The sequence below is a fragment of the Salminus brasiliensis genome, chromosome 19 (genome assembly GCF_030463535.1).
Source record: "Salminus brasiliensis chromosome 19, fSalBra1.hap2, whole genome shotgun sequence".
NCBI lineage: Eukaryota > Metazoa > Chordata > Actinopteri > Characiformes > Bryconidae > Salminus > Salminus brasiliensis.
This window is the reverse complement of record NC_132896.1, coordinates 23,063,163-23,089,286: the sequence shown is the minus strand read 5'-3', so window position 1 is coordinate 23,089,286 and position 26,124 is coordinate 23,063,163. Positions and strand designations below refer to the sequence as shown.

The 26,124-nt window shown below is 36.6% G+C and overlaps 1 protein-coding gene across 1 annotated transcript in view; it reads left to right on the top strand.

The window, feature by feature from the left end:
• Nucleotides 1-26,124, top strand: part of il1rapl2 (interleukin 1 receptor accessory protein-like 2) — a 244,302-nt gene that overhangs the window by 198,109 nt on the left and 20,069 nt on the right. Inside the window, exon 7 of the mRNA XM_072663356.1 lies at nucleotides 22,741-22,870. Coding sequence (XP_072519457.1) covers nucleotides 22,741-22,870 — 130 coding nt within the window. The remainder of the gene's footprint in view (nucleotides 1-22,740; nucleotides 22,871-26,124) is intronic.

Here is a 26,124-nt window from a genome sequence, read left to right as displayed (position 1 = left end):
TCACATCTGATAAACAAACAGCATCCGACAATTTCTCACTCAAAGCTAGAAAACATGCTGTTTATTGACAATAGCACAGCATTCAACACAATAATCCCATGCAAGCTGGCCTCCAACCCCAAAGTCCTGGGCTTTAACCAGCACCTGGTGGCACAATTATTATACTTATGACAGAACAGTGGTAGAGCTGATCTTTGACAACAATGAAACAGCCTACAGGGCAGGTTGGCAGCTATGGTAGCTATTCTGGCAATGTGGTCTTCAGTAAACAGCTTGGCTCTCAATACCAACAAGACAAAAGAGCTTATCATCAGCTTTAGAAAAGACATTGAAGATTCAGCTTCAATCTATATCAATAGAGAGTAGTAGAGAGATTCAAATTCCTAGTTCCTAGGCGTCCACATATCACAAAGCACAGCAGAAGCTCTACTTACACACATCTTAGCAAGGACCTGCTTGTCACCTTCTACCACTGCAGGACCTTCTCACCTCCGCTGCAAATATAGATCATTTACCATCTCTTATGACTCCATGTTTTCTCTACCCTCTGAAAGACGCTACAGGTACTTTAAGGCTTGCACTGAGAGACTAAATTTTCTACCCAAGAGCCGTAAATATTTTGAATCGGGAAACCAGCAAACTGTTCTAGGTCAATCCTGTCTACCTGTACATCACTACATGTACATACCATCATGTATACACATTACATAACAGTATTGCTGACTCAAGCAACCATATTGTTAATACTGCTCCTTTTGCATAAACCTAAATGATAGCACCACACACACCACATGCTTTCCTCAGCTTGCTCATTCAATACACAAAAAATTAACTCTTCCTTAATCATAGTCTTCTTTTTGATAAAAGCATACAGGCTTTTCAGTATGCAGACACTCTTTAACCATTACTCCTTACTCAGAGCAGTTGACGATAACAAACCAGCTTGGAGAAATGCATATTTAAGCTGTCAAGTTGTGGTAAATTATAGGCCATTATTCCACATGCATCAACACAGAGACTAGGCCAAGACAGCTGAGGAGATGGAAGTTCGGAGCCCCTGCAGAGTGCAAGTGCAATGTCGACTCCCCCCCCTGCATTATTTAAATAAATCACTCCATCTAATAGCTGCCTCTGAAATGAGGACTAGAGGTCTAGCGCTTCTCTGCATCAATTGTATTATAAGTGTTGTGCCATTATGGCATCAGCAAGATGAATGTAAATTTGCTTCTAATATTGACAAATTAGGTCATTTTTGTGATTGCTAGTGCATAGTGATATTTTGGTAGTAGACAAATATAAGCAGCAATTCTCTAGATTCTATTTATTAGTATGTTAGTTACAGAAACCAGAGGATTTGCACCTATATGTAAGCACAACACACAAGTAACACATGTTGGGGGTTATGGCCCGCATTAACACAAAATTTATTGACCTTGCTTGTTAACACTATTTGAAGGGTACCTACATACCTACCTTCATAACACATTAATACACAGTGAATAATGCATTTTTGAAGCAATAATTTAATATTCATGAATAATGCCAGTACTTAACAATGACATAAATGAAATTGCATTGAAATAACATGCATAACATGCATTAAATATCATAATTGAAACACTACGCATTATATAATTGTTCTCAATTGCATGACTGTTATATGACATTGTAATGATATAGGGAAAATATGCATAGAAACCATCCCCTCTTTGCAAAGTGGCAAAAATGCATGCATCACACTACCAGGTGTTATGCCAAATTCCGCCACAAGAACATTCTCCTTTGTGTGTATGCGTGTCACATAGTATGGGCACACCACTTTATGCATATGATTCATGTTGTTTCGTTTTAGAACCATTCATTAGATTTGTGTTAATTGTTGGTGCAGCATTCAAAGCAAGAAGCTGGCTAATGGGAGAAAGTATTTGTTAGTGACCATTTTAAAGCTTTTATTAATATCTTCTACAAGGGGGAAATGGTGGAGGGAGTTTTTTTTATTATTTTGTCAGGGCTATTTTGATGCCTACCAAAATTACATTTCCTCCTCATCTCTGGGATATTAAGCCTGAAATGCATCAAATCTATTTGACATGTCCTGATATATACAGTGCCCAGAACAATCCCTGAACCATTTGGAATTTTATGGTTTTCTGCATTAATTTGTCATAAAATGCATCCATGTCAAGCATATTGACATATTAATAACACAAATAAATTCTGATCATTCATGTCTTTATTAAGAACAACTATAAAAAACTTCAGTGCTAGTGGACAAAGTGTGAACCCCTGAATTAATGATCACAAAAAAGCTAATTGGAGTCAGGTGTTAACATACCTAGGGTCTTCTTAAGAAAATTGGAGATGTGGACTAGATCTACTTTGACTGATAAAAAACACTCAGCTTTTTGTAGTTTGATCCGTACAAGAAGGATACACATATGTGAGCCATGCTTTTCAAAAAAGGAAAAGAAATGTTGATTTACATAAAGATGAAAATGTATATTTTATTATCTATTATTTTGTCATCTACGAAAATTATACTCCTCCCCCTACCTCTAAGGTATTAAGCCTGATACACATCACATTTATTTTGCTGACAAGTTTTAGATGTTACCCCATAATGTATTCCATTGACAGCTTCTATGTAGGGTATTTTGTGGGGATTGGAATTTGGGCAGTGCAATTTTGACACTTGCAGAAATTATACTTGAACCTTATATCTGGGGCATAAAGCCTTATACCCAACTCATTTAATTTGGTGACATGCCTTTCGTCTACCTCCAGCGGCACAGCTTGTAGCTGCAGCAGCCACTCTGGGAACAACGAAACCTTTTTTTGTTTAATACACATACTTAAAACCATGGCCCCCTACAACCAGCACCAATGTCAGATCCTGTTACAGATGAAGAATCAGCCAAAATCTTTGCTTTCAGATGGACTGCATGAAGAGCTATGTACGCTAGGCCTGCTAAGAGGTTGGCCAAAAGAAAGGAACAGTGGTGTGCCAGGCTAATGGCTAACTACAGTCTCCCAGCAGTTTCCTCAATCCTACTTTTGAGCATTTGTTGCCTGGAGAACAAACTGGACTATCTCTGCTACCCAGTGTAAGTTCTGAGACTGCTGTGCGTTTGTGTTTACGGAAACATGGATGACGACCTCCACTCCTGAAAATGCGATAAGACTCGAAGTTAAGGACTGTGGGTTTACAACTAAATGATGTTTTCAGTCACTGCTCACTGCTGAGGGAGCTGAGTACAGTGTACATACAGTGTGTGTGTATAGTGTGTATTTAGTTCCTAGTGCTAATGCTAATACTGCACCAAACAAACTTTATCATTGCATTGCAAAACAAAAATCACTGCTCCCTAAATTCTACCAGCATGTGGACTTTGCATCCGGAGTGGCGAATGTACTAGCTCTTGTGTATACAGACAATCCTGACACATTCAGGGCCAAGCCTGCGAGTCAAGGCGACTCCATAAACTTATAAATGAGTATACAGAATTGATTGGCTACTTGCATTGACGATGTTACTGATTTCTGATTACTGATTATCTGCTTTGTGACAATTCTGAAGCTGCTTTGTGACAGCACCAGTTGTAAAAGCACTATACAAATACATTGTATTTATTTTACTGTCTCCAATTCTATCACAACACACTCCAACTAGAAGCCATGGATGACTGCAAAGGTGCGCATTCTGCTGAGGACCTGTTATAGGCGCAAATAAAATCTGAGTACTTTTAGGACATTGCTGACACATGGTGCATGTGGCAGGGCTTCCAGGCCATCACCAACTACAAGTCACCTCCATCTGCTTGTGATGACCTCCCTTCCGGATGAGATGAACAACTTTTTTCCTCGAGTTTGAGGCACAGAACAACATGGCGGTGAGGAAGACCACACCTCCTTCAAATGATCAGGTGCTGTGTCTGTCCACAGCTGATGTGCAGAGAGCTCTACATAGAATAAACCCAAAAAATGCAACAAGATCAGATAGCATACCCAAAGTGCAAAGAGAATGAGCAGAGCAGCCGGCAAATGTTCTCAAGGACACCAGGATGTCTCTGAGCACCGCAGTAGGCCCTATGTGCTTCAAGACTACCACTATTATCCCTGTGCCAAAGAAGTCCACAGTGTCCTGCCTCAGTGACCATCCTGTTGCACGTGCACCCGTCATTGTGAGGTGCTTCAAGAGGCTTGTCATGAGGCCTTTAAAAACTGCTTCCCCACTCACTGGACCCACTACAGTTTGTGTACAAGGAAAAAAGAGCAAGTATAATTTCGACATCTGTTAAAATAGCAAAATTCTACTCCACCCACTAAAATTCATTAATGGGTAACATCTATACAGCAGGACATTACTAAAATAAATTTGATGTGTATCATGAATATGGATGAAGTATAATTTTGGTCTGCAATAAAAAAGCACTGTCAAAATTTTACTTCACCCTCTGTAGGAGCTATCAATAAAAAGCTTGAAAATTATCAATAAAAATAGTTACTCCCCTCCTCTTCATTATTGCTTGCTTTTTACTAGTCAAGCAATTTTTTCTCTTAATAAAATGTGTGTAACTCAGTAGGCACACCAAACTTGCTCATATCCCAAGTTTTATTTTGAATATTTTGTTTACAGTTTAGTTGTTTCTTTTTTCAAGATGATTTGAAAATCACAGAATGTCAAACAATAATGAGAATGCTGAAAGTGCTTTAGGCAGTGTTTGTGTTGTGAACAAAAATCTAAATAATGGTGTTAATTATAAACAGAAACAGTAGTTGCGTTGGTGTCTGTTGAAGAAAACATCCCCTTCCTTTCTCTAGAAATGAAGTAAAAATTGCCCACCATTTTGTCAAATTTGCTAACAGTTGTCTGCGCAGTAGAGACCAGAGGCGGAGCCAGATTCACCTACTCATTTGGTAGACCCGCCCCTTCTTTTGCACCAAGCATCTCTCAGGCTGCCTTTATTTAGTTTACAATGCACAAGCCAAGCAAATGTACCCTCAGGATACCCAGTTTGACTGGCAAGTGTAATAGTAAATGTTTTAATAGTAAAAGTGCAGTTCATGTAAGTTTGAATACCACTTAGCTACTCAGTGTAATGAATATAAATAGTGTGATGCCAATCCTGCAGATGCTGTCTTTGAGCCAAAGCTGTTAATCACTTTATTCCTAAGTGAAAATAGGGCAAACTAATTGTTAGACGCTGGAGATGGTATTTAGCAGAGACAAAATTAGATGGAAACGGTGGGCTGTTTTAGAATTAAAAGAAATGGAGGTGGGTGTAGCTACACATCATACTGCAACCAGCCAGATAGACCTGTGGTTGCTTCACTTTTGAGAAACATTACAGTGTCCATGTTTTCTAGTTATTGGTTGTGCCCATTCTCTTACTTGACGCGTAGGAGAGTTGGTTTTTGGCTGACTATTTTATCTATGAAACAGCACTTTTAACACAACGCTGTACTTTTAGACAGTTTCTCCTTTCTGCTGAAAAAATCTGTGGAGTTAGCTGGGGGTTGTTTCACTGTGGTGTGTGTGTGTGTTCCCAAGCATTGTGGCGTATCTTGTTTGCTGAAAGTTTATTCATTATTACATTCTCTATTACATTAATGTTTTGTTCTCGGCTGCTAGTCAAGGCTGCTGGCTTTGTTTTTGTCTGAAAAATGGTTACATGATCAGCCTGTTTCCAGAAGTCTCGTTTTCTGCCTGTCCACACTAAGATGCAGCTCTGGTGTTTTTAAACTAAAATGCTCCCAGCAGTGCTTCCAAATTTCTCTGTTTTTTGGATTAAAAAATATGGGGTAGTGTTGACAGCAGGTGTAAACGCTCCAAAAGTGATATTTTAAAACAAAAATCTTATAAAAGATCTTATATGATCATTTTAGCATTATTTCAGTATAATTTCCTAAATTATTTATATGTATTATTCATGAATAGGTGTCATGCTTCATAACACTAGATTAGTTTAAAGGGCATCAAATTCTATAATGAGGCCAAAAAAGAAAACAAAAATTAAACAAATACCTAACAGTTTTAGCACTATTTTGGTGACACTGCTAAACAAGCTGAATGTGGTTTAAGAGAGGGAAAATATGTATGTATAGTGTTTTGAATATATTTATATACATTTAAGGCTTAACTGTGGATCCATGTGTACTCTCTCTTTCCATATGACTGATTCTGCCTGGACAGGCGTGTAGTTTTTTTTTTTTTTTTAATAGGCTTTACAACTTGGGTCTCCTCAAAGTTTCTTCAGAATTACTACCGAACTTTGCCATAAGGCAATATTGTGCCCTTTTTAAGGATTGGGGCAGAGCTAATTGAGAGTAGTTCACAATTATAATGAATGTAGAAGACCTTTTTTGCCTGATGAAGACCACAGACCATGCAGAATATTCCAGTTTTGATATGTCTAACAAATGCATGATCACTAATGATGCACACATGAAACATTATGTGATTAATATAACTAATACACAACCTAATATGGCATTCTCTAAAACTGCATATTTTACGCATTTTTCATGCAAGGACATTTGTTACATGTGTAAAAGAAGCATATGCAAAGAGTCTAAAAATGGGGTTTTCTGTTAGGGGGTATATAGAGTTACACTAAATATAATTTGCAAGTGTACATAGTTTGCAGTTGTCATACTACTTCAACACCCTTAAGAAACAAATCATTGTACTTACTTCACAGTTACTTAATAAGCTAAAGGGAGCTTATCAGGGTTTTTTTGTACTTTCTCTGAAAAGAGCTAACAAGCATGGATGTTGATATACATCAAATATGCATTAGTGTTTTACATTTTCATGGTTCATTATTCTTACGAAGCAAGATCTCTGTATCATCAATTTTTCAAGGAGATTCTGAAAAAAAGAGTTCCTGTGTAACTGGAAGAACATTCATTTATTTCATCATTTATCAATATTGAGAGATGTGGGTAATGTAACTAAACAAATAAAACTGAAGAAATGTCTTTAAAAGTTATTTGTAAAATAAATGCACTGCAATTATTTAATGCAATTTTCTTTTGATGAACAATTTAGGGCACCTCCACATTTATTATTTATTACTACTTAAAATTAGATTCAGATGTACCACATCAGCTGCATACTATTAGAATTTTGTTAGAAAGGATTTTGGAGAAACTGGTCTCATTTAAACCTCAGACATTTAGTTTGGTTTGCTCTTAATTGTTGAAATCTAAAGAGCTCTCTAGGGCATTTAGACAGAAGGATGTATATGCATATGTACATCAATAATGGCATCTCCATACACACAGAGCAGACTGTGGCAGGTACTGATTGGCATGCATGTGAATCACAAATACAGTTTTACTGCTACTGTAGTCGTACACCGTTTTTTTGTGAGACACGGATGCTCGTAACTTGTTTTCCAATACAAGAGAAACAAAAAACACTTTCACCTCGTGATGCATGTGTAGTGGCATCCGTTGTAAATCAAGCGTCACTGAAAGGTTCCAGACAGCCATGGGCATAGCACCTGACCTCAAGTATGGCTGCAGAACTGCAACTGTTGGATTTTGCTGAGCAAACATTCTTTTGGCAAAACAAATTTCTAAAGTCTTAACATAAATGACTGTCCCTTGTTTACAGAGTTGATTATTAATTCTCAAAACATTTGGCCTTATTTTGATCAAATTAGAGTGAAAAACGTAGATGCATAGTCCCTCATGGTAGTAAAATCACAAATATATACAGAATAAAAATACAGAATATATCTGAGAGATACAGAACCATCACTGAAAGTAAAAGAAGCATGTAGACTGAGGCAGTAAAGTTATATTTAGTTATATCACACGATTTTACACAAATATGATTTAGGTTACACAGCATTACACAATGTCAAGCCCAGTCTTGCAAGGGTAGTGAAGCTGTTAAGTTTTTTAAATTAAATGCTGCATAATACTGCCTGCATAAGGCTGCCTGAGTGCTCCCATAAATACTTTTAGGGTCACATGCAATGCATTTATTTTTCATATAAATATATAAAAATAATAGATTTGTTTAGACATAGTGTTAAATAAAATGGTGTAAAAAGCCATCTATTTAGTTGTTTTTAACAGATGGTGCAAGTAAAACATTTTGACATATATCAAAAGGATTTATTTAATATTACTATCAATGATAATTATTAATTATTACCATTACATTAGGTGTGTAATGGCTTTAACAGTTAAATTAGCACAGGGGATTATGTGTAATAGGAATTAATACAACCAGTTCAGTGCTGTACATTACCCCTAATCAGAATTCCCCATCAGTTCCCAGGCAAAACGTGTAAAACGTGACAGGATCCAATTGGTAGGCAAGGGCAGCCAATCACAAATGGACTTGCATCAGCAGCAAGCAGACAGCTGACAGCAGCTCAGCACATAGTGGAGAGAAGAAAGGAGAAAAATGAAGATGTGTTTAGGAGTTTGAATAGACTGATGTACGGTCTGTAAAGTAAGTAGATTAGAGACACTGCAGTACTGATTAGGATCCGGGTGAACAGAGAGCAGTACAGTCCAAACGTGTTAGTATTCATACCAGCTACATCAGAAAGGATAACAGTACAGTGCATTGATGGATTATCTGAAAGCTTGAGCAAAAAGGTTGGTTTTTAATCTAGATTTAAACACAGAGAGTGAGTTTCTTGAGACAAAATGGGTGAACATTCAACACATCACCAAACGTAAATACAGTTTATGTAATGTATGTAAACCAGAAGTTTACATAGACTTTATAAAAAGACACATATGCATTTTTTCTCACTGTCCGACATGAATTTAGAATAAACTTTTCTGTTTTAGATCATTAGGATGACCAAAATTATTTATATTTGCTAAATGCCAGAATAATGAGAGAATGGACTTTTTTTGGCAATTTTTCAAAGTCATAGGTTTCAAAACACTAAGATTACTATGCCTTTAAACAATTTGGGACAGCCCATAGAACGAAAGCTAAAGACCTTGTGAAGAAGCTGGCTGAAGCTGGTAAGAGTGTGTCATTATCCACAGTGAAACGACTACTGTATCGACATGGGCTGAAAGGCCACTCTGCCAGGAAGAAGCCACTTAAAAAAAAAAAAAAAAACATAAAAAAGCAAGATGAATGCTTGCAAATGCACACAGGGACAAATACCTTCATTTTTGGAGACATGTCCTGTGGTCTGATGAAACTAAAATTGAACTGTTTGGCCATAATGTTTTGCTGCAGGAGGGACAAGTTCACTTCAGTAGTTATGGCTCAGTTACACCAGTTCTGTCAGGAGGAATGGGCCAAGATTCCTGCCAACTATTGTGAGAAGCTTGTGGAAAGATAACTAAAACATTTGACCCGAGTCATACAGTTTAAGGGCAATGGTACCAAATACTAATGAAATGTATTTAAACTTTTGACTAATAAAAAAATAATTTTGGTAATCCTAATTGACCTAAAATGGGAAAAGTCTATTATAAATTCATGTCAGACAGTGAGAAAAAAATGCATATGTCTGTGTTAAAAATGCATATAGTTTATGTAATTATCTGGTTTCAACTGTATATCTAATGGGGCTTTTTGACATGAAACAACCCATCCAATCCACACATGCAAAGAAATCAAACCATATATGTCCATAAATTACATTGTGTAATAATGAGAAATGCCACAGGGAAAAAGTATTGAACATGCTTACTGAAATATATTTGATTCTTTGTACCAAAGCCTTTGTTGGTGAGGACCACTTCAGGGCGTCTTCTATATAGAACCTAGTCACATGCAGTGCTCAGTTGTGTCCACATTCTTCCACACAAACGCTCTTCAAATCCTAAGGTTCCATGGGCTTCTTCTGTGAACTCTGAGCTTTAGTTCCTTCCTCTAGTTCAGGTCAGGAAATTGTCTGAGCCATTCTAGCAGCTTTATTTTCTTTCTCTAAAACCAACTGAGAGATTCCTTGGCTGTGTTTAGGATCATTGTCTTGCTGAAATGTCAACCCTCATTTTATTTTAATCATTCTCGGTGCACTTTCAGTTATATGAAGCGTGTGTCAGGGTGTGACCAAAGGCAAGGCAACATTGTGGAGTTAATCAGGACATTTATTGACTCATGCAGACTTAGACTCTTGAACTTTATACAAAAGAATTCCAGCCAGGAAACCAAAAACAGCCATTTACAGCAACATGGCATCTGAGCTTGTGGAAACCAAAAAGAAACTACACAAAGATCTGCACAATCAGTCCTCTTTAACATGATAGATCAAACTATTTTTAATTGCATGGTCCATTTATCATTAACAGTGAATGTGTAGAATTCCACTACTTCACATTCCACATCACATTGCCATACACATGCCATTTTAATACAAAATAAATGTTTTAAATACCTGTTTAGCTCTCTGCACAACCCTGGTTTACCCCTAGAAAGGTTCCAGGTAGTACAGTCCACATTACCAAGAATTCCAGGCATGTCTTTAAAGACATGCTCAGTAAGCCTGCACTTCCTGTAAACCACCACCCACTGACCCACACTGTGGACATGGCTCCTGGCGAACAGACAAAGAAGGCAGCAAAGCATTATGGTGAGATTAATAAAACTGTTAAAACTGTCCTGTCCTATGGTCAGACTTCTTTATTAGTGTGCACTCCCAGTACAGAAAAGTAGACATTTAATGATTGTAAACTTGTATGAAAGCTTAAAATGAGTAAATATAACCAATATATCCCTTCTGTGTCAGTCTTGGAATAGATCTAGTACTGCAATATACTTAACACCTCTACAATGTAATAGTAATCACACTTGTGCTGATCCAAGTAAACCCTGGTTAAAACCCCAACAAACTCCAACCCATGTTCCTTATGGCACATGAGGACATTGGGCCGTCACAGCATGCTAGTCCTGAAAAACAGCCCCACACCATGTTCCCACCTCCAAACTTCAATGATAGTATGGTATGTCACAGGTTTGTCTAAATGTTGTTGAGTAGACTTTAAACATGCTTCAACATGCTTTTTCTTCAGCAATGGAGTTTTGTGTGGTGAGGGTGCATTAGAAACAGTTGTTTCTGCTAATTCCAGGTCTTTCTGTATAAATGAAGCATTTATTAACAAACTACTATAAACATGTAGCACCATCAGTCAGTTTCAGTGTATAAGAGCTAGGTGTGTGTGTGTGTGTGTGTGTGTGTGTGTGTGTGTGTGTGTGTATATACTGGTTCTTCCAGAATGGAAAACAAATGGAAAACATTCAAATTCATTAAACTTTGAGGGGTTCTTTAGCCAAACCAAGGTTACACTTTGTGTTTGCCATAAAGGGCGCAGAAGATGCATTATTTTCCACTTCCACAAGAATGTAAGCACAATTAACATTAGGTTCTAGAACCTGTTCACTTAATCACTCTCAAAGTGAATTTTAAAAACATTTATGTACATTATAAACATCTTTAAAATGGAAAATGTATAGTAACCCTGTACAAGGAAAGCTTTTATTTATTTATTTTAAATACATTTGGAAACACTGGGTGTAGCCATACCTGCGCTGGCAGTCAATCGAGATTAGCCAGCACTTTTGTAGATCAACAGGGGAGAATAACTAAACCTTTTTTTAACATCAGAATAAATTTTCTGTTCTGACCAAAGATTTGAATTCCAGTCTGTTTGACAGGGTATAGGTCTGTTAGCCTACCGCACCAACTGGGAGGCTAAAATTTTATTAGGTTTCAAACCCTTGAGCCCTCCCCCTAGGAGCCACTCCTGATTTGGGTGTGAGTAGAGTATACACTGGAAGGCTTGACCTAATTTTGAAGTCTTTTACTTGACACATGCTAAGCTTCTGAACTCTGCACTTCTCTCATCCAGTCAATATTGTTGGAAGATAAATTAAAATTTCTTGCTGAGGCCTTTCAGATGCTTTTTTTCCTTGGAGCTGTGATGGAGATTTAATGAATGCAGAGCACTGTCTCAATTCCCATTAACTGCTGAAAGCCATTTTACCACTGCAGGCTTCATAGAATGGTCCCTATAGAATTGGTGGTAGTTACTGTCTTCTAAATGTGGGATGACCCTGTCTTGTATTTTCGTGCCTGTAATCGAAAGGGGTTTGCCTTAAGTGATTTTTGCTGTTGCATTTTACACTGCAAAACACTGCTTGGGTGTGTAAAAACTCAGGGTTTAGTGGATGTTGTATAGCTTTAGAAATATTGTATCAGGATAAATGTACATAGAAAGTCAGACAGCTTTTTGTAAGATTAGTGTAGTTTACTTATGCAGCTGTTTTTTTATGATAGAAATCCACAACAAAGAGCTTGACCTGGATTAAGATGGATCTGGGCAGATACTAAGCACAATGTGCAATGTCTATTAAATTAGTGAATGAATCCACACTCCGGATGAATTCTTTCTTCTGAAATCAAGGCTATTAAAGAGTTTATCCTGCTTTTGATGGTGTAGCTGTCTAGGGAAGGCATTATGCTTTTGGAGCAATGCTGTGAGAATTTGATTGCAGCCCTAGTGAGAGTTAGTGAGATCAGAATGTTGGATGGGCACCACCCCACCTCATTGCAAAAGTATTGGAGCACCATTGTTTCACAGCTCAATGCCACAGCCTCTAGCCCCCACCTGGCATTTGGCGTTGTGCCAATAGATTCATGTCTATCTTCTCCAGAATGTCTATTGGCGATATTTCTCTACAGGGACCAGACAAGCTATATGTGTACATATGCACATCTGTGTCAGCAGTGCAGTTATTTTGAGTTCTTGGTTTGGGCATTGTTAGATCTTTTTTGGATTTTTTTTGGTATAGTCCTAAAATAGATCGTTAGGTCAGTGTTTCTGTAACCATTGGTAGTATCTAGGAGGTATGTATGTAATCACATCTATAACTTTTATTATGCCACAGCTGCTATATAAAGACAGACTGTGCCAGGCTAAAATATGGTACTAAGTGTGCTTATGTTGATAGGAGAGAACAGCAAGCCTTTTAGTTTGTAAAAAATCAACAGCCGAATGTGCATTTTTGCATGGTGTGCCACAAGACGATTCAGTATGGCAGTAATGAAAAAGTGCTTGCTCATCACCAGTCAAAAGCTAGTCATGCTGGCGCTCATGCTCTTTACAACATGTTGTTCTTGCCTCATGAGACAACTATCACAACAGAGGTGTACTCTGTGGTAACCGTGTGTGTGCGCAGTCAGAAAGTTCACGTATGTTGACTCATTGCTCACTATCTCACATTAACCTCTTGTTATCCTATTCCAATTGGAGAGCAGAGCACCACAGTCACCGCACCTGCAAATAGTCCCACTCTACAATGAGAGTTGTATGAGAACAATTTTTTTAAGAGGCTCATTAAACAAAGAAAAACATTGTTTAGTATTATAATAAGAGATTAAAGTACTGAAAAAGAAGTGGTTAATTATGTGTATTCCTTATAACTAAGTCGGGCTTTGCACAAATATAGGTTTTTAATAGATTGAAAACTAGCTTTATAATTGCAAACATTTCAAAAGCATCTTCCCTTAAAAAGGTGATGAAATCATAACTTTACTTGTTTAGCAGACATCAAGAACTGTGGGCATATAGACAGACAGTGGATGCCTGCTCTGTAACCTTTTTTTTTGTTTACAAATGGTAGATTGCATGCTATGCAAGATTCGGTCAGAACATTCTGAACACATTTGAAAGCATATGGTTTTGCTTTCTGTGATATAAACAGTGACAGAGGTCAGGGTACTGTGCATGTGGAACTACAACTGATGTGATGTCCACAGTGCTGGAGCTGTGCTTTTTGCAGTCTTATGTGCATATGGTGTATCGCTCAGATGTTTAATTTTTGTCTATTTGTGAGAGTATTTACTTTAGTGTATCTCTGCTGTGTCCTCCACATACAAAAATGCAGAGATATATTTCCAGTGTATTTAATACATGCTCACTGTATTTTTAGTACATTCAGTTTCAGGGATTTAATTTTTTTAAGTGATAGCATGGTTCTACAAAATAAAATACAGCTCGGGGAAAAAATAAGAGACCACACTACATTTGTCAGTTTCTCTGGTTTTACTATTTATAGGCAATGTGTTTAGGGAAATGAACATTTGTGTTGTATTTCATAAACCATGGACAACATTTACCCTAAATTCCAAATATAAATATTGCTATTTAGAGCATTTATTTGCAGAAATGGCAACTGCTCAAAAACAACTGCTCAAATAATGCAAATAAATGATTATAATAAATATAATGCAAAAACAGACTATACTAGTCTAAACTATTAGACTATAGGACAGGCGTGAAAAAGCTATAGAAAAAAAAAGAGTTTTAAATAAACTGTGATATGAAGTTTTGCCCACACCGCCCCCTACTAGGAGAACTAAGGTAATTGTGACTGAACATATGTTAATACTATATAAAAATTGTTTACAGTTTGCAACTGTTTCATGGGCACTGATGTAATTTTATGAAACCATATAGTATTTAAAGCCTTTATTACATGCGTGATCATTTTTTTATATTCTTTGTACTCTTGACAGTAGAATAAACCATAGATCTATAGAAAGTCTCAGTCACGCAATAAATAAATTAAGTAATAAATAATACAGAAAAACTATTTATATTGTTTGGTCAGACCACTCATCACTAACTTGCAGGTACATAATGTCTTTTGAGTCCTTGAAGTTTTTTCCATTAAGTCTGCAATGTCTTTTTATTGTGTTTTGGCCGATGCCTATTGTCTAAGTATTTCCACAGCACTTATTCTTATTGCAGCCGCTGTTCACAGTGCTGCTCTGAACAGGTGCAGCTGATCTGAAGAGAAGAAGCAGTTTTTGTCTTGTCCAGGGTGTTATATCTTACAACAGTGGACTCAAACTCTGCTCCTGGGATGCTACCTTTCCGCAGGTTTCAGCTCCAACCCAAATATTATAATTAATTGATTTATTTAAAACTTATATCACCAATGTTAAAATAGAAAACCTAATGATTTGTTCTAACAGTCAAATATTTTCCATGGCTTTGTCATAACCATTTGCTCTTGAGGTTTAGATCATGAACTGATGGCCAGGAATTCTCCTTTAGGATTTTCTGATAGAGAGCAGAATTCAATTATGACGTCCAGGTTCTGCCGAAGAAATGTAGCCCCAGACAATTACACTACCACCGACATGTTTTTCCTTGTAGAATGCAAAAGTTAAAAATCCATGTCTTAGAAAAGGTTTCACCTTTGACTAATCATCCATACAATAACTATCCTAACTTTTTGGGTCATCTAGATGTTTTTTGGCAAATTTAAGACTTCTTTGGGTTCTTTTGTGACATCCTGGGTTCATTATCAATGCACTCTTACATGAAGGTTTACCATTGTTAACTGGTTGGTATAGTTACTAAGTATGTTTATAAATCATGTTTATATGCATTTGTTATACATCAGTACAGTATTGTATTTATTGTATCTGTTGTTTTTGAGTCTCTTTTAACATGACTATTAACCAAACATAACCAAACAAGTCATGAGCATGCCCATCATAAACATGTTATTGTAACAATATTAGTCAAATCAATACGTAACAATGTGTGGATTTTGTGTATGTGTATGCAGGCATGCAAACATAACCATTTTACCATAAGGCACCTGTTCAGACACTGCATATTTGCTCCATTTTTAATTGGAAAAGCCTTTCAAATCACTGACTAACAAAACATCTTACTATTGTATGTTAATATTACCATTCTGCTTTTTCTGAAAGTAGGTCAGCGGTGCACCTCAAACCATTTGCCAGCATAATTCTGAATAACAACACTAATCCGATATACTTCAAGGCATGAATGTTCAGGTTATGCAAAACAATGATGAATGAAAATTTTGTTGTCCCATTTTTTACATGCTAATAGCATGACTGTTCTATTCTGTATGTAAATAACATGTAAACATGGTTGCAGTGACATATGGTACAAAGCTTGTGTATACATGAATCTTCGATTTTTTTTTTCCAATGATCTACATGCATCACCTGATGCATCATCAAACTTCAGTGTTGAGTCTGCACATCTCTCTTTTTCAAATTATCTACAAAGATAAAAATCTATGTAAAATCTGAAAAATCTGAATATTTGTGGTAGATACACTGCTGAATTTTATTTGAACTGTTGCTGTAAGCTTGGTATGGCGTTGTATTGACTGTACTTAAAACTGTAGCGCATTTAGCTTCAAATGTCTACATCCATCCCTGAATTGAAGCTAGTCACTATCTTTTCGAGTTGTTCCTCACACAATGTTGGAGGGCACTTAAATATGCTCAGTGGGGAGAGTTTACTCAAAGCATAGAATACAATGTGAAGACATCCATGCTAGCACTTTTTTAATTTGACATTTATTGAAAAACTATGCCAATACCAACATGGCCAAATGTGCTTCTGTGTATGCCTGTGTATGTCCCTACTGAGACTATACAAGCACATTTTCTGCAAATGGTAATATTTTGCTCTACATTAAAACTACTTCTTTTATGTGTTTATGTCTCCCGTCTTCACTCAAAGCTGAAGGTCAGTCTCATTTACTGTATAACTGAGGTGAATAGAATTACTGTATCTTCCTCTGTAGTAATCAAACTCTCAGGCAGCAGCAGTTTCCATTAATGACATGTTAAAGGGAAATTACTGTCATCATCATGCATGCTGTTGAGGTTAATAATGCATCAAATAGAGACGTTGCTTGATCATGTCTGCTGGGGGAAGTCGGTTGTTAACAGTGTTAAATTAACATCAATTCTGAAAGACATGACAGAAATAATCATGTTGAAAGCTAAAAAAACAACACTTCGAAACCGAATGTCCACTGTTTACATTGATCTCTGCCACACTGAAGGCAAAACCCAGCACAGTTTCATAACACCACATGTTGCCCAGATTTATCTTGTTTCATGTATATGGTGGAATGTGTATTATGATATCATTTGAATTTTTCCTCAGTTTAGCTAATAGGGTGAGTATTATTTTTACTAGTTAGTCCTCAGCTAGTCATAAAATAAATTAAATATGCACAACCTTTGCAGCATGGCATAATTGTTGGTGCCAGACTGGCAAGATTTAGGATTTTATAACTGCTGATCTCCTAGAATTTTCCTGCACAACAGCCTCTGGAGTTTCCTCAGAATGGTGCAACAACAAAAAAAAAACATCCACTAAGTGGCATTTTTGCCTTTCTTGTTGTTGAGAAGTCAACATAGAATGGCTTGGTTTGAGCTATCAGAAAGGCTACAGTTACTAAGTTAACCACTCAAAAAAACGGACACTCTGTGTCCGACTGCTTGGCAGTCGCTGTCGCACGGGGCTTGTGACCAGCGTCCGGTCTTTTCCAACCACACTCCCGTCGTCCTCGTACCCCCCCTCGACTCCGACCCGGCCGCCGAAGACTCGGCGAGGGGAGGCAGAGCGGAAGTGGGAAACTGGGTTAACAGTTCAGTCCGTGTTGTGTGCTATCCATGTTCCTCTCCCCGTGTGCGGTTTTTCATGTCCTTTTATGCTGTTCACCTGGCTCGTTAGCCTGCACGACCGTGGGCGTGCCTCCCGCCTCCACAACATATTTAGTTTAAAATTGGCAGCGTGCAGAATTTGGTTGCACCACAGAAACCACAGAAACATAAAGTGACATTAGATAAAAAACACTATTGCATAAATTGACGGTTAAACCCTCTGCATCCATTGAAGTACGTTGTCTAGCATTAAACAGGAAATATTTTCCTCATGATCTTGAAGTGGTAAAGTATTTATTTTAGTTATGTAATATTAGTCATGTTTCTGCAACATATTTTGTTTTTAAAAAATGTTCTATTCCCTCTTGTTGTGTCCTCTGTGTTTTTTGCAACACATACTATTAAGTGTTAAGTGTAACTTACATCTTAATTTGTTGAAAATAGTGTGCTTGGTGCAACCTTTTAGTAGCTTGGAAACTCAAACATAGGAGCAGTATACGTTCAAATTAGGCTACAATTAGCTGGTGCAACTGGCTGCAGTTCCATGATAACTACTGTAACTGTTTTCCTTGATTTTTAGGTCAGTGGGTTATGTTGAAAAGTTTGGTTGACTCAATTTGTCTCTTGGTTACACCATGTCTTGGTTACTTCAGGATCGATCTTAGTGTGCTAGGTCAAACTATTCCAAAGAGTGTCTTAGGTGTAAAAGGCCCCTGTGATATTTATGTTTGCAGAAAAGAGAATTGGTTCCAGGTCTCTTTGGCATTCATGTTATTGGTCCATGTTATGCTGACCTCATGTCTATGCTACAGCATTGGACATGTTCTACGCTCTACTTTCCCACAAGGTAGAATCAAGCATGATTCTAAAGGATTGTCTACTTCAATACCAAATAATGGATAGTTCATAGTAAATCATAGTTATAGTACAAGTGCTATTAGTCAGGTTCATAAGTATTACCATCCCATGCACATCTCTGCTGGAATGATTAAGTTAATTCCTGCTTTCTGCCCAAAAGGCTTATGATAATGCAACTAAAAGCACAGACATAAAATTATCCCAATCATTCTGTTATGGATAAAGGGAAATATGGTAAGATGGTTTTCAGAATTAGTTTTAGCCGGTGGCTATAATCAGGTCACTGATGCAATAGTGGATTGCCATAAAACCACCTTTACAGTGACTTTACAGTTCAATCAAAAGCTTTTTGGTTTTCGTTAGGCCCCAAGCATTTTTTAAAGAATAATGATACTCATCTTTGAAACCCGAGTTTATGGTCATTGTTGGTTTAGGTGATGTTAGGTGATGTTCTTTGGTTGGCTAGTCCTTGCGGTACCTGGAGTAAGTGTAAGTTCTGGCAGCAGAATCTTAAAATCTACAATAATGTTTCTTTTGTTTTGAGGTTTGTTATCTTGGCCCTATTGTCTCATCAGCCATGGTTGATGAGAGAGTATTGAAAATTGAAGATGGCTACTGTGACCAAATGCAAAAGAGTACTTATGAGCTAATTGTTTTGTTTTTGCAAATTATTAGCTACACTTGAGGGCCCCTGAACCAAAGAAGAAGAACTACTCAGCCACCATTTGTGTTGCACACATAAGAATTTGACCTCTGCATTTAACTCATTTATGCAGTTGACACACACACACTAAGGCACACAACAGGAACACACATGCAGAGTGGTGGTCAGCTAGCCTAGCTGTTAGCTGGGTTAGGTGTCTTGCTCAAGAGCACTTTAGTCATGTCTTTTTGGTGCAAGGGATCAAACAGGTGAGCAACCGGTCACAAGGCTGCTTCTGTATACTTCAGTGCAAGGCAACCCCCAACTAGCGGGTGACCAGAAACATAAGCCATCGAAGACAAGTCCTGAGGATCAGTGGACAAAGATGTGAATAGGCTTTTTAAAGGAATATGAATTTTTGAAGGGAACAAACTGATCTACAAACTATGTGAAATCTGTGACCAGGCATGTGGTAATCTGCAGCATTAATGATACTTTTTCTGTCACAATTTTCCACTGGCCAAATTATTGTATTAAAGTTAAAATATTATATTATAACTTGTTTTGGCTCTTAAAACTAGAATATGATGGTAAAATGCAGATTGTATAGATCTCTTAAAAGTAGGCTCAGCTGTATCAAAGGCTTTGGAGTGGAGAGTGAAAATTATCTATCAATGGCTGTAAGGAGAACATTATACATGCCTTCAGCTGATTATTTACTAAGTCTATTTTTTTTTCTAAGCATGACAGTTTTGAAATTGTTATTCTGTTTTTCTACCTCCTATGTGGAGTCAAGTTACTGACAGCCAGTGTGAGTGCTGTTCTGAGGAGGCATGTGGTGGGAGTCAGAATGAACACTGTTTAGGAGGAGCTGGAGGTGACACTGATGCTGTTGGAACTAGATTTGATGAATGTGAGACATTTGATTCTACAAGAGTATGGAAGGAACTGCGGGAACTACAAGTCCCGTGATTTAACACACTACAAAGAGAAAGAGTAACATTACTGGATGGTTTCTCTTCTGTACTCTGCCAGAGCCTGGGTGGCAGTCCTTTATTCCTTGTATTATGGTTAAGCAAATTATATGTGACCCAAATCCCTTTGTTTTCCTGTTCAGCTTAAGAATTTGTGACACTAACAAAATAAAAATATTTGACTCTTTGTTAGATTGCTTTCATTATAGAAATGAATGGATAATCTAAAGTATTATGTTATGAAAAGAGCATACTTTACAGCCAAAATGGCAGCCTCTTAGGGGAATGTGAAAAAGGGTTAAACTGATTCTGGTTGCCTGTGCTTCAGTGCACCACTTTAATTAGTTCAGTGATATTGTTTAGCAAGAAAGAGGTTTTTATCTGTGTTAAAAAAAGGAAACTTTCTGACAGCCAAAATCTGAACAAAAAGTTCTTAGATCAGGCAAGGGGAGAAGACATGTGTAAGCATTGGTGAGGCATTTGGACAGTGGAGAGACCTCCGAGAGCTGAGTGGAATGAAAAGGGATGAGGATGCTGCTCTGTTACCTGCTCGATAGGTGGGTAACATTAACTTATTCTTACTGTTTCAAAAATAGATCAGTATTGTTTTGTCCAGTTTGTGACAACTGGTTTGCTTAGCAGCAACAATTGTAGCAACAGATTGTTAACACTAACCTAGCTTTCGCCAGCACATTGGAATTAAGTACATTCATGCGTAGTTCGAAATGCTATGCTAGTTAACATTCGCAAGGTAACATTAACTAGGCAGTTGGAGTGCTAATGGCATGGTAGCAGTGTTGGACAAGGCCAGCAATAGGCATGCGAATGCTTGTTGCTGTGTTTGTACATTCGATTTTGGTTGCTTATGCTGAAGTCATAAAGTTACTATGCGTTTTATTTTCAGAAAGGTACACAGATAAAGCAATTACACATTTCTAAAGTCAGATGACTTGTAAATCTGCAAAGGGAAATCTCTGTAAATCTGTGTGAAAGAGTCTTATTTAGATCTTAAACAAAATATGGAAAAAGGTGCTTGGAGCTGAATATTTTTTCAAAGCACTGTAATTATCCTGACAACTATAAAATTAGTCCTCATGAAATAAATATGGGTAGTAATTAGTGCCAGCATTCTTTTCTTTGTTCAGGAATCCACTGGCATGTACTTTCATCTGTGTTTTGGCATAAGAGTGCACAAATGAAAGCAGGGCACGGTCTTCTCATTGTTGTTAAATCTTGCATGAAATGGTGATGTTACCATTTTGCACTAGCTCTGAAAAATGTTAAAACTGATTGATTATATGTTCTTGGGGGTATTGGTAACTCAATGCTACTCTAATTGTGAGGAAGAAAATATCTATTAGAAGTGGTATGTTGGCCACTATTTGACTGGTTACTGTAAATCCAGTTACATTTTACATCCACTTACACTTTAAAAAAAAAAATAAAGGTGAAAAAAAGGTGTCACTTTATTGTGGCCAATCAAAATGATCTTTTCGTTCCTTAACATGAACCAGTCATGAGCCCTGCTTTCTTAATGAATCAATTTGAAATTTTAAATGACTCAAATTGAGTTTTACCTAGTTAAATGGATACGTTTTAGGATGGAAACTTCTTGTAGATGCTTTTTATAGAAACTTTTTAAATGGTTTGTTATAGTACCAAAAAGGATTGGTGCTGCTATTTTGGCACTTTAAAATGTAAATTGTAAAAGTCGATTGTACTTTCCTAAAGTCAAGAAAATTATTATCTACAAAAAATCTTTTCATGTTGGTAAAGCTGAATTAAAATTGCGTATGAAACTCATGTTGTGACATTAAATGTGAGTATGGTTAATTTCTAAAATGCAATCCTTACAAATCAAAGCATTCTAATGATTTGGAAAATATCAGGAAACTTAAAATGTTTTAGCTAATTCATAATATCGGGGGTACTGTAAATTCAGTCAGCCCAAAAAATAGATCCATGGAATAGCAGGGTTTTTCAGTAATATTAATACTAATGCATATCAAATATGCTTTCCTGCATGCACTTTCTTTTGGCCCACATAGGTTTCATAATACACAGCTACTGGTGTGGTTTGTTATGCTAAAATGGTATGCAAATGGTGCTTCAGAACAGAGCCCTAAAAACTTACCTAGGTCGTTTTTTTTTCTGTGCAAATTGGTATGTTGGTAGGCTAAACCACTCTAAAGTTTACATATGGAGGTGTTCAAGGCATTTATTTGTGTATGTATATGTATATGCATGTATATGTGGCAAAGTGAAAGTTGCATCATTTGACATACATTAGCAACATTACATACACAAGCAAGTGTTGGTTGATGCCAGCATTCAAATTGTGAAGATATGCCAAAGTGTTTGAGACAAGCAGTTGCTAACATCTGCTGTGAGAGTTTAGTCTTCTACACTTCTAGAAACAAAAGGTTCTAAACCTTCATATAGGTTTTGGTGGTGTGATGGTGACACATAAAATGAGGTGCAACTAATTAAGGTGTTTTTGTTAGTTTTTGTTTCATATAATGAGTCTTTGATTTTTTCTTAAAAAGCTTAAGTGCCTAGCTTTGTGCCTGTTCCTGTGCGTTTGGTAACAATATACATAAGTGTACAGATGTTTGTGTGTCTATTTGGCGTGAGCCTTTGTAAATGATATTGATCTTATTCTGTAAAGTTCCTCAGCCCGACAGCACAGTTTATCAAAGTCAAGACTTCTGTTTTTATTTTGTTTTGGTAGATTTAGTTTTTGTTTTTTTATAGTAAAAATGTGTGCATGCTGAAAGTAATTGACTTTTTGACCACATATTTCTTGTTTCTGCAGGCATGCCCCTCAGTTTGGACTGCAAGGCTTTCTTTGGCTATAGTGGGGAGTCCAGACCCATAATTTACTGGATGAAGGGGGACAAATTTGTGGAGGAGTTGGAGGGACATGTCAGAGAGAGTGAAGTCAGGTAATATTATCTATATATATAAAAAAAAACTGTCATGTATTTATTAAATTGTTTTTGTTTGTTTGTACTTGTTTTGTCTGTTAAACATTTCCAGGTTTATATTATTTAATTATAACATTTCTTCTACCTGGGAACACAAAACATCCCCTAATTGTCAGATCACCCATAGGGTAACTATTAAGCTCTCTGGGCCTGTAAGCACACTATACACTACAGCTTAAATTATCTCAATTTTAAACCCCATATGACGTTTCATGTGTTTGCATTTGCTGGTGTCCATTTTGAAAGCTGTCTGAAAACTTTGACAGAAAGAGTCCCATAAACATTTTTGAGATATGTTTACTTTTATTTTGGGGTATATCTGACTACTTTTTGCAAATGTAAGAGATGAATGTTTCCAGTTATACAAAGTATAACCTGGTAGTCAGATGTGGAAAATATTTAAGAGTATAAGATTAGAGAATATATAAAAATATTTAAAAGATGTGTCAAAAAATGTTTAAATAGGACACAGAGACAGTACATAGTTGGCATACTTAATAATATTTAATATACATTATTGATATTGTTTGTTCGTATTTAAGCAGTGAGCAATGGGGTATATAATCTCGGTCACTTATGTTACAAATTATTTTTATTAAAATGTCTGCCGCTCAAATTAAGCTTGGTGTGCTCCCTTTAAGTTCACATTGAACATCTGTGCAAATATTCCATACAGAATTTTCACATTCACTAATGGTTGTAATTTGCTCACATTCAGTCAAATGCTGCAAATATTGTCTACTTCTGAATTTCTTCTGTTTAGGTAACACTTTACAACAAGAGTGCAGTAATTAACAGTACTTATGACAGTAATACACATTTGATTACAAGTAATGTATCAACTAATTATTAATTGACACTAGCTAACACATTATTAAGAATTGTTTAACGTATTACACAGTTTATAAGCATTAAGTCCAATATCTTCATTTATTTTTTTAATTCTTAGAATTAAAAACATTAAGTAACCATTAAAACATCTCAATTAAATGTCAATTGCATGTTTTCCCTGATCAATCTAATCACCTCATTAGCAAGCCATTCCTGAGTTAAAGTGGGTGTATTATAGCAGAAAACATAAAGATGTGTAGGACAGGTGTCCACTCATTTTTACATCTTTGTTTCGTGCTTGGTCCGGTGTGTTTGTTTGTTGTTGTTGTTGTTCTTTTTTTGATTAGCCATGTTAAGTATTGTACCCCGTGTGCCTCCAGTAGTAGTGCCTCTAAGCTCATAGCAGCTTGACTCTGCATGGGTTTTATGCAGGGTTTTGGGGGCACATACTTTTTTACAGCATGTAGGCACCCAGTGTATAGACACATTAGGTAATGGACGGCATTGATAAAAACTTCACTTCCTAAAAGCTATCAGAGATTTATAAAGTGTCACAAAAGAAATAAGGGTCACAAAAAAAAAACTAAGGACTACATATATTTAAGTAATGATTAGGTAATGTTTATTTCACTGACCTTATATGGGATGTGTTGTCAACTTTACAATAAGGGTCACAAACAACATTAAATAAGTAATTGAATTCAATAATAACATATTATGTTTATATAGTATTAAACATAATACATAAAAAAGAAACACAACTAAAATCACAGAAACAATATGACATTTTAACTTTTACAAAAATGTAGACTGACATGAAGACTACGGATCCTGACTACAGATCTCAGCCTTTACTAATAAGTGTTCATGTGGAGGATGGAGAAGTAAGTGGATGCCTAGTGCACATCTTAGTGTTTCCTGCTCTAATACATTCAATTTAACTCAGGAATGGCATACTAATAAACTGATTAGATTGATCAGGGAAACACCTAATGCAGAGGATGCAGTTTTAGTTGTTGCTTCAAATGTTTCCAAATATTATAGATTAAACATATTTAGTCATTATTACATATTGGAAATAATAAAAATATCTATAATAATGAAATACAAATACGTATTTATAATCATACATTGTATTAGCAGTCAGACGTGATGGTGAAAGTGTGATTTTCTGAAACTGCTTTCTTCTTGTCATAATTGATAGAACCAGCAATTATGCTCTTTATCACAAGGTTGTAAAGGAGTTACAAGTAACCAAATTACACTTATGGGAATAACTTTGTGTTAAAGGAAGCTTCTGATTGGCCATGGGCAGTCAGATATGAACTGAAGCCAACATGCATTCCTTTCAGGGCAATAGTGAATGAAGTACATAAAGAGAGAAGGAGAGAGTGACCTTAGAACAAAGGCTGTGCTATTTTTTAAATGAAGCATGCATCAGAATTCATTCAAGGCAGCACAGGTCAGGTTAGTGCTGGAAGATACTATGACCCAGTTTCTACCAGTGACTGTAGACTAATGCAATATGTGCAAGGGAGCGAAAGAAGACAGGGAGAACAGTGCAGTAAGTAATAGTTATGAGTGAAAAGTGAATGCATGTGTTTTGTTAGCATTACAGAGAGGATTAGATGTGTGTCTAGGTAGTATATTGTCTGATGGAGTTGCTGACAGTTTGTATTTTTTTTCCATATGGCATTTTTAGTAAGTTACTTGTGTGTTATGTTAGCAATCATGTGGTAACACTTGAGGTAACACTCCAATTTTATTTCTACAAAATCTACTAAGGTGAATGAACTTTGACTGAATTGTTTAATTTGCAATGGCCATCTAAATGCACCATAAACACTGTACTCTACAGTAACAAATACATATCCAACAAACATGGCAAACTTGATAAACCAAGCTATTAGTTTATTAAGGAAATCTACAACATAAGCCACCTAAGAAAACTGTTTAAATCCATTGATCTGGAATGAGTTTCCCCAGAAGCAATGAATGTCAAATAACAAAATAACTAACAGAGGATGTGAAAACAGAATGAGTCAGCTCTTTAATTGTTTCTCGAAAACATCGGCACACTAGTTTGTGACAAGTCGACCTGTCTTTGTTATTTTTGGTTAGCAAGTGTTTGTGCCTTGCAACTCTCCAATAGATTGTTGATGTATTCTTTGTGAACTTTTGGCTGGCCATGCACTCCTGAAAGGGTTTTGTCCAGTTGTTGATAATGTCTCTCACTAGCTGCTCAAACATTTCGATAATGTTATGTGCAATTCCGAATTTATGGCAGAAAAACATGTAGAACAAAGCGTGTTTACATCCACTAGTTATGCATGGAAAGTTTAGATGCCCTAAGGTATCATAATTAGGAGCAGCATTGAGAC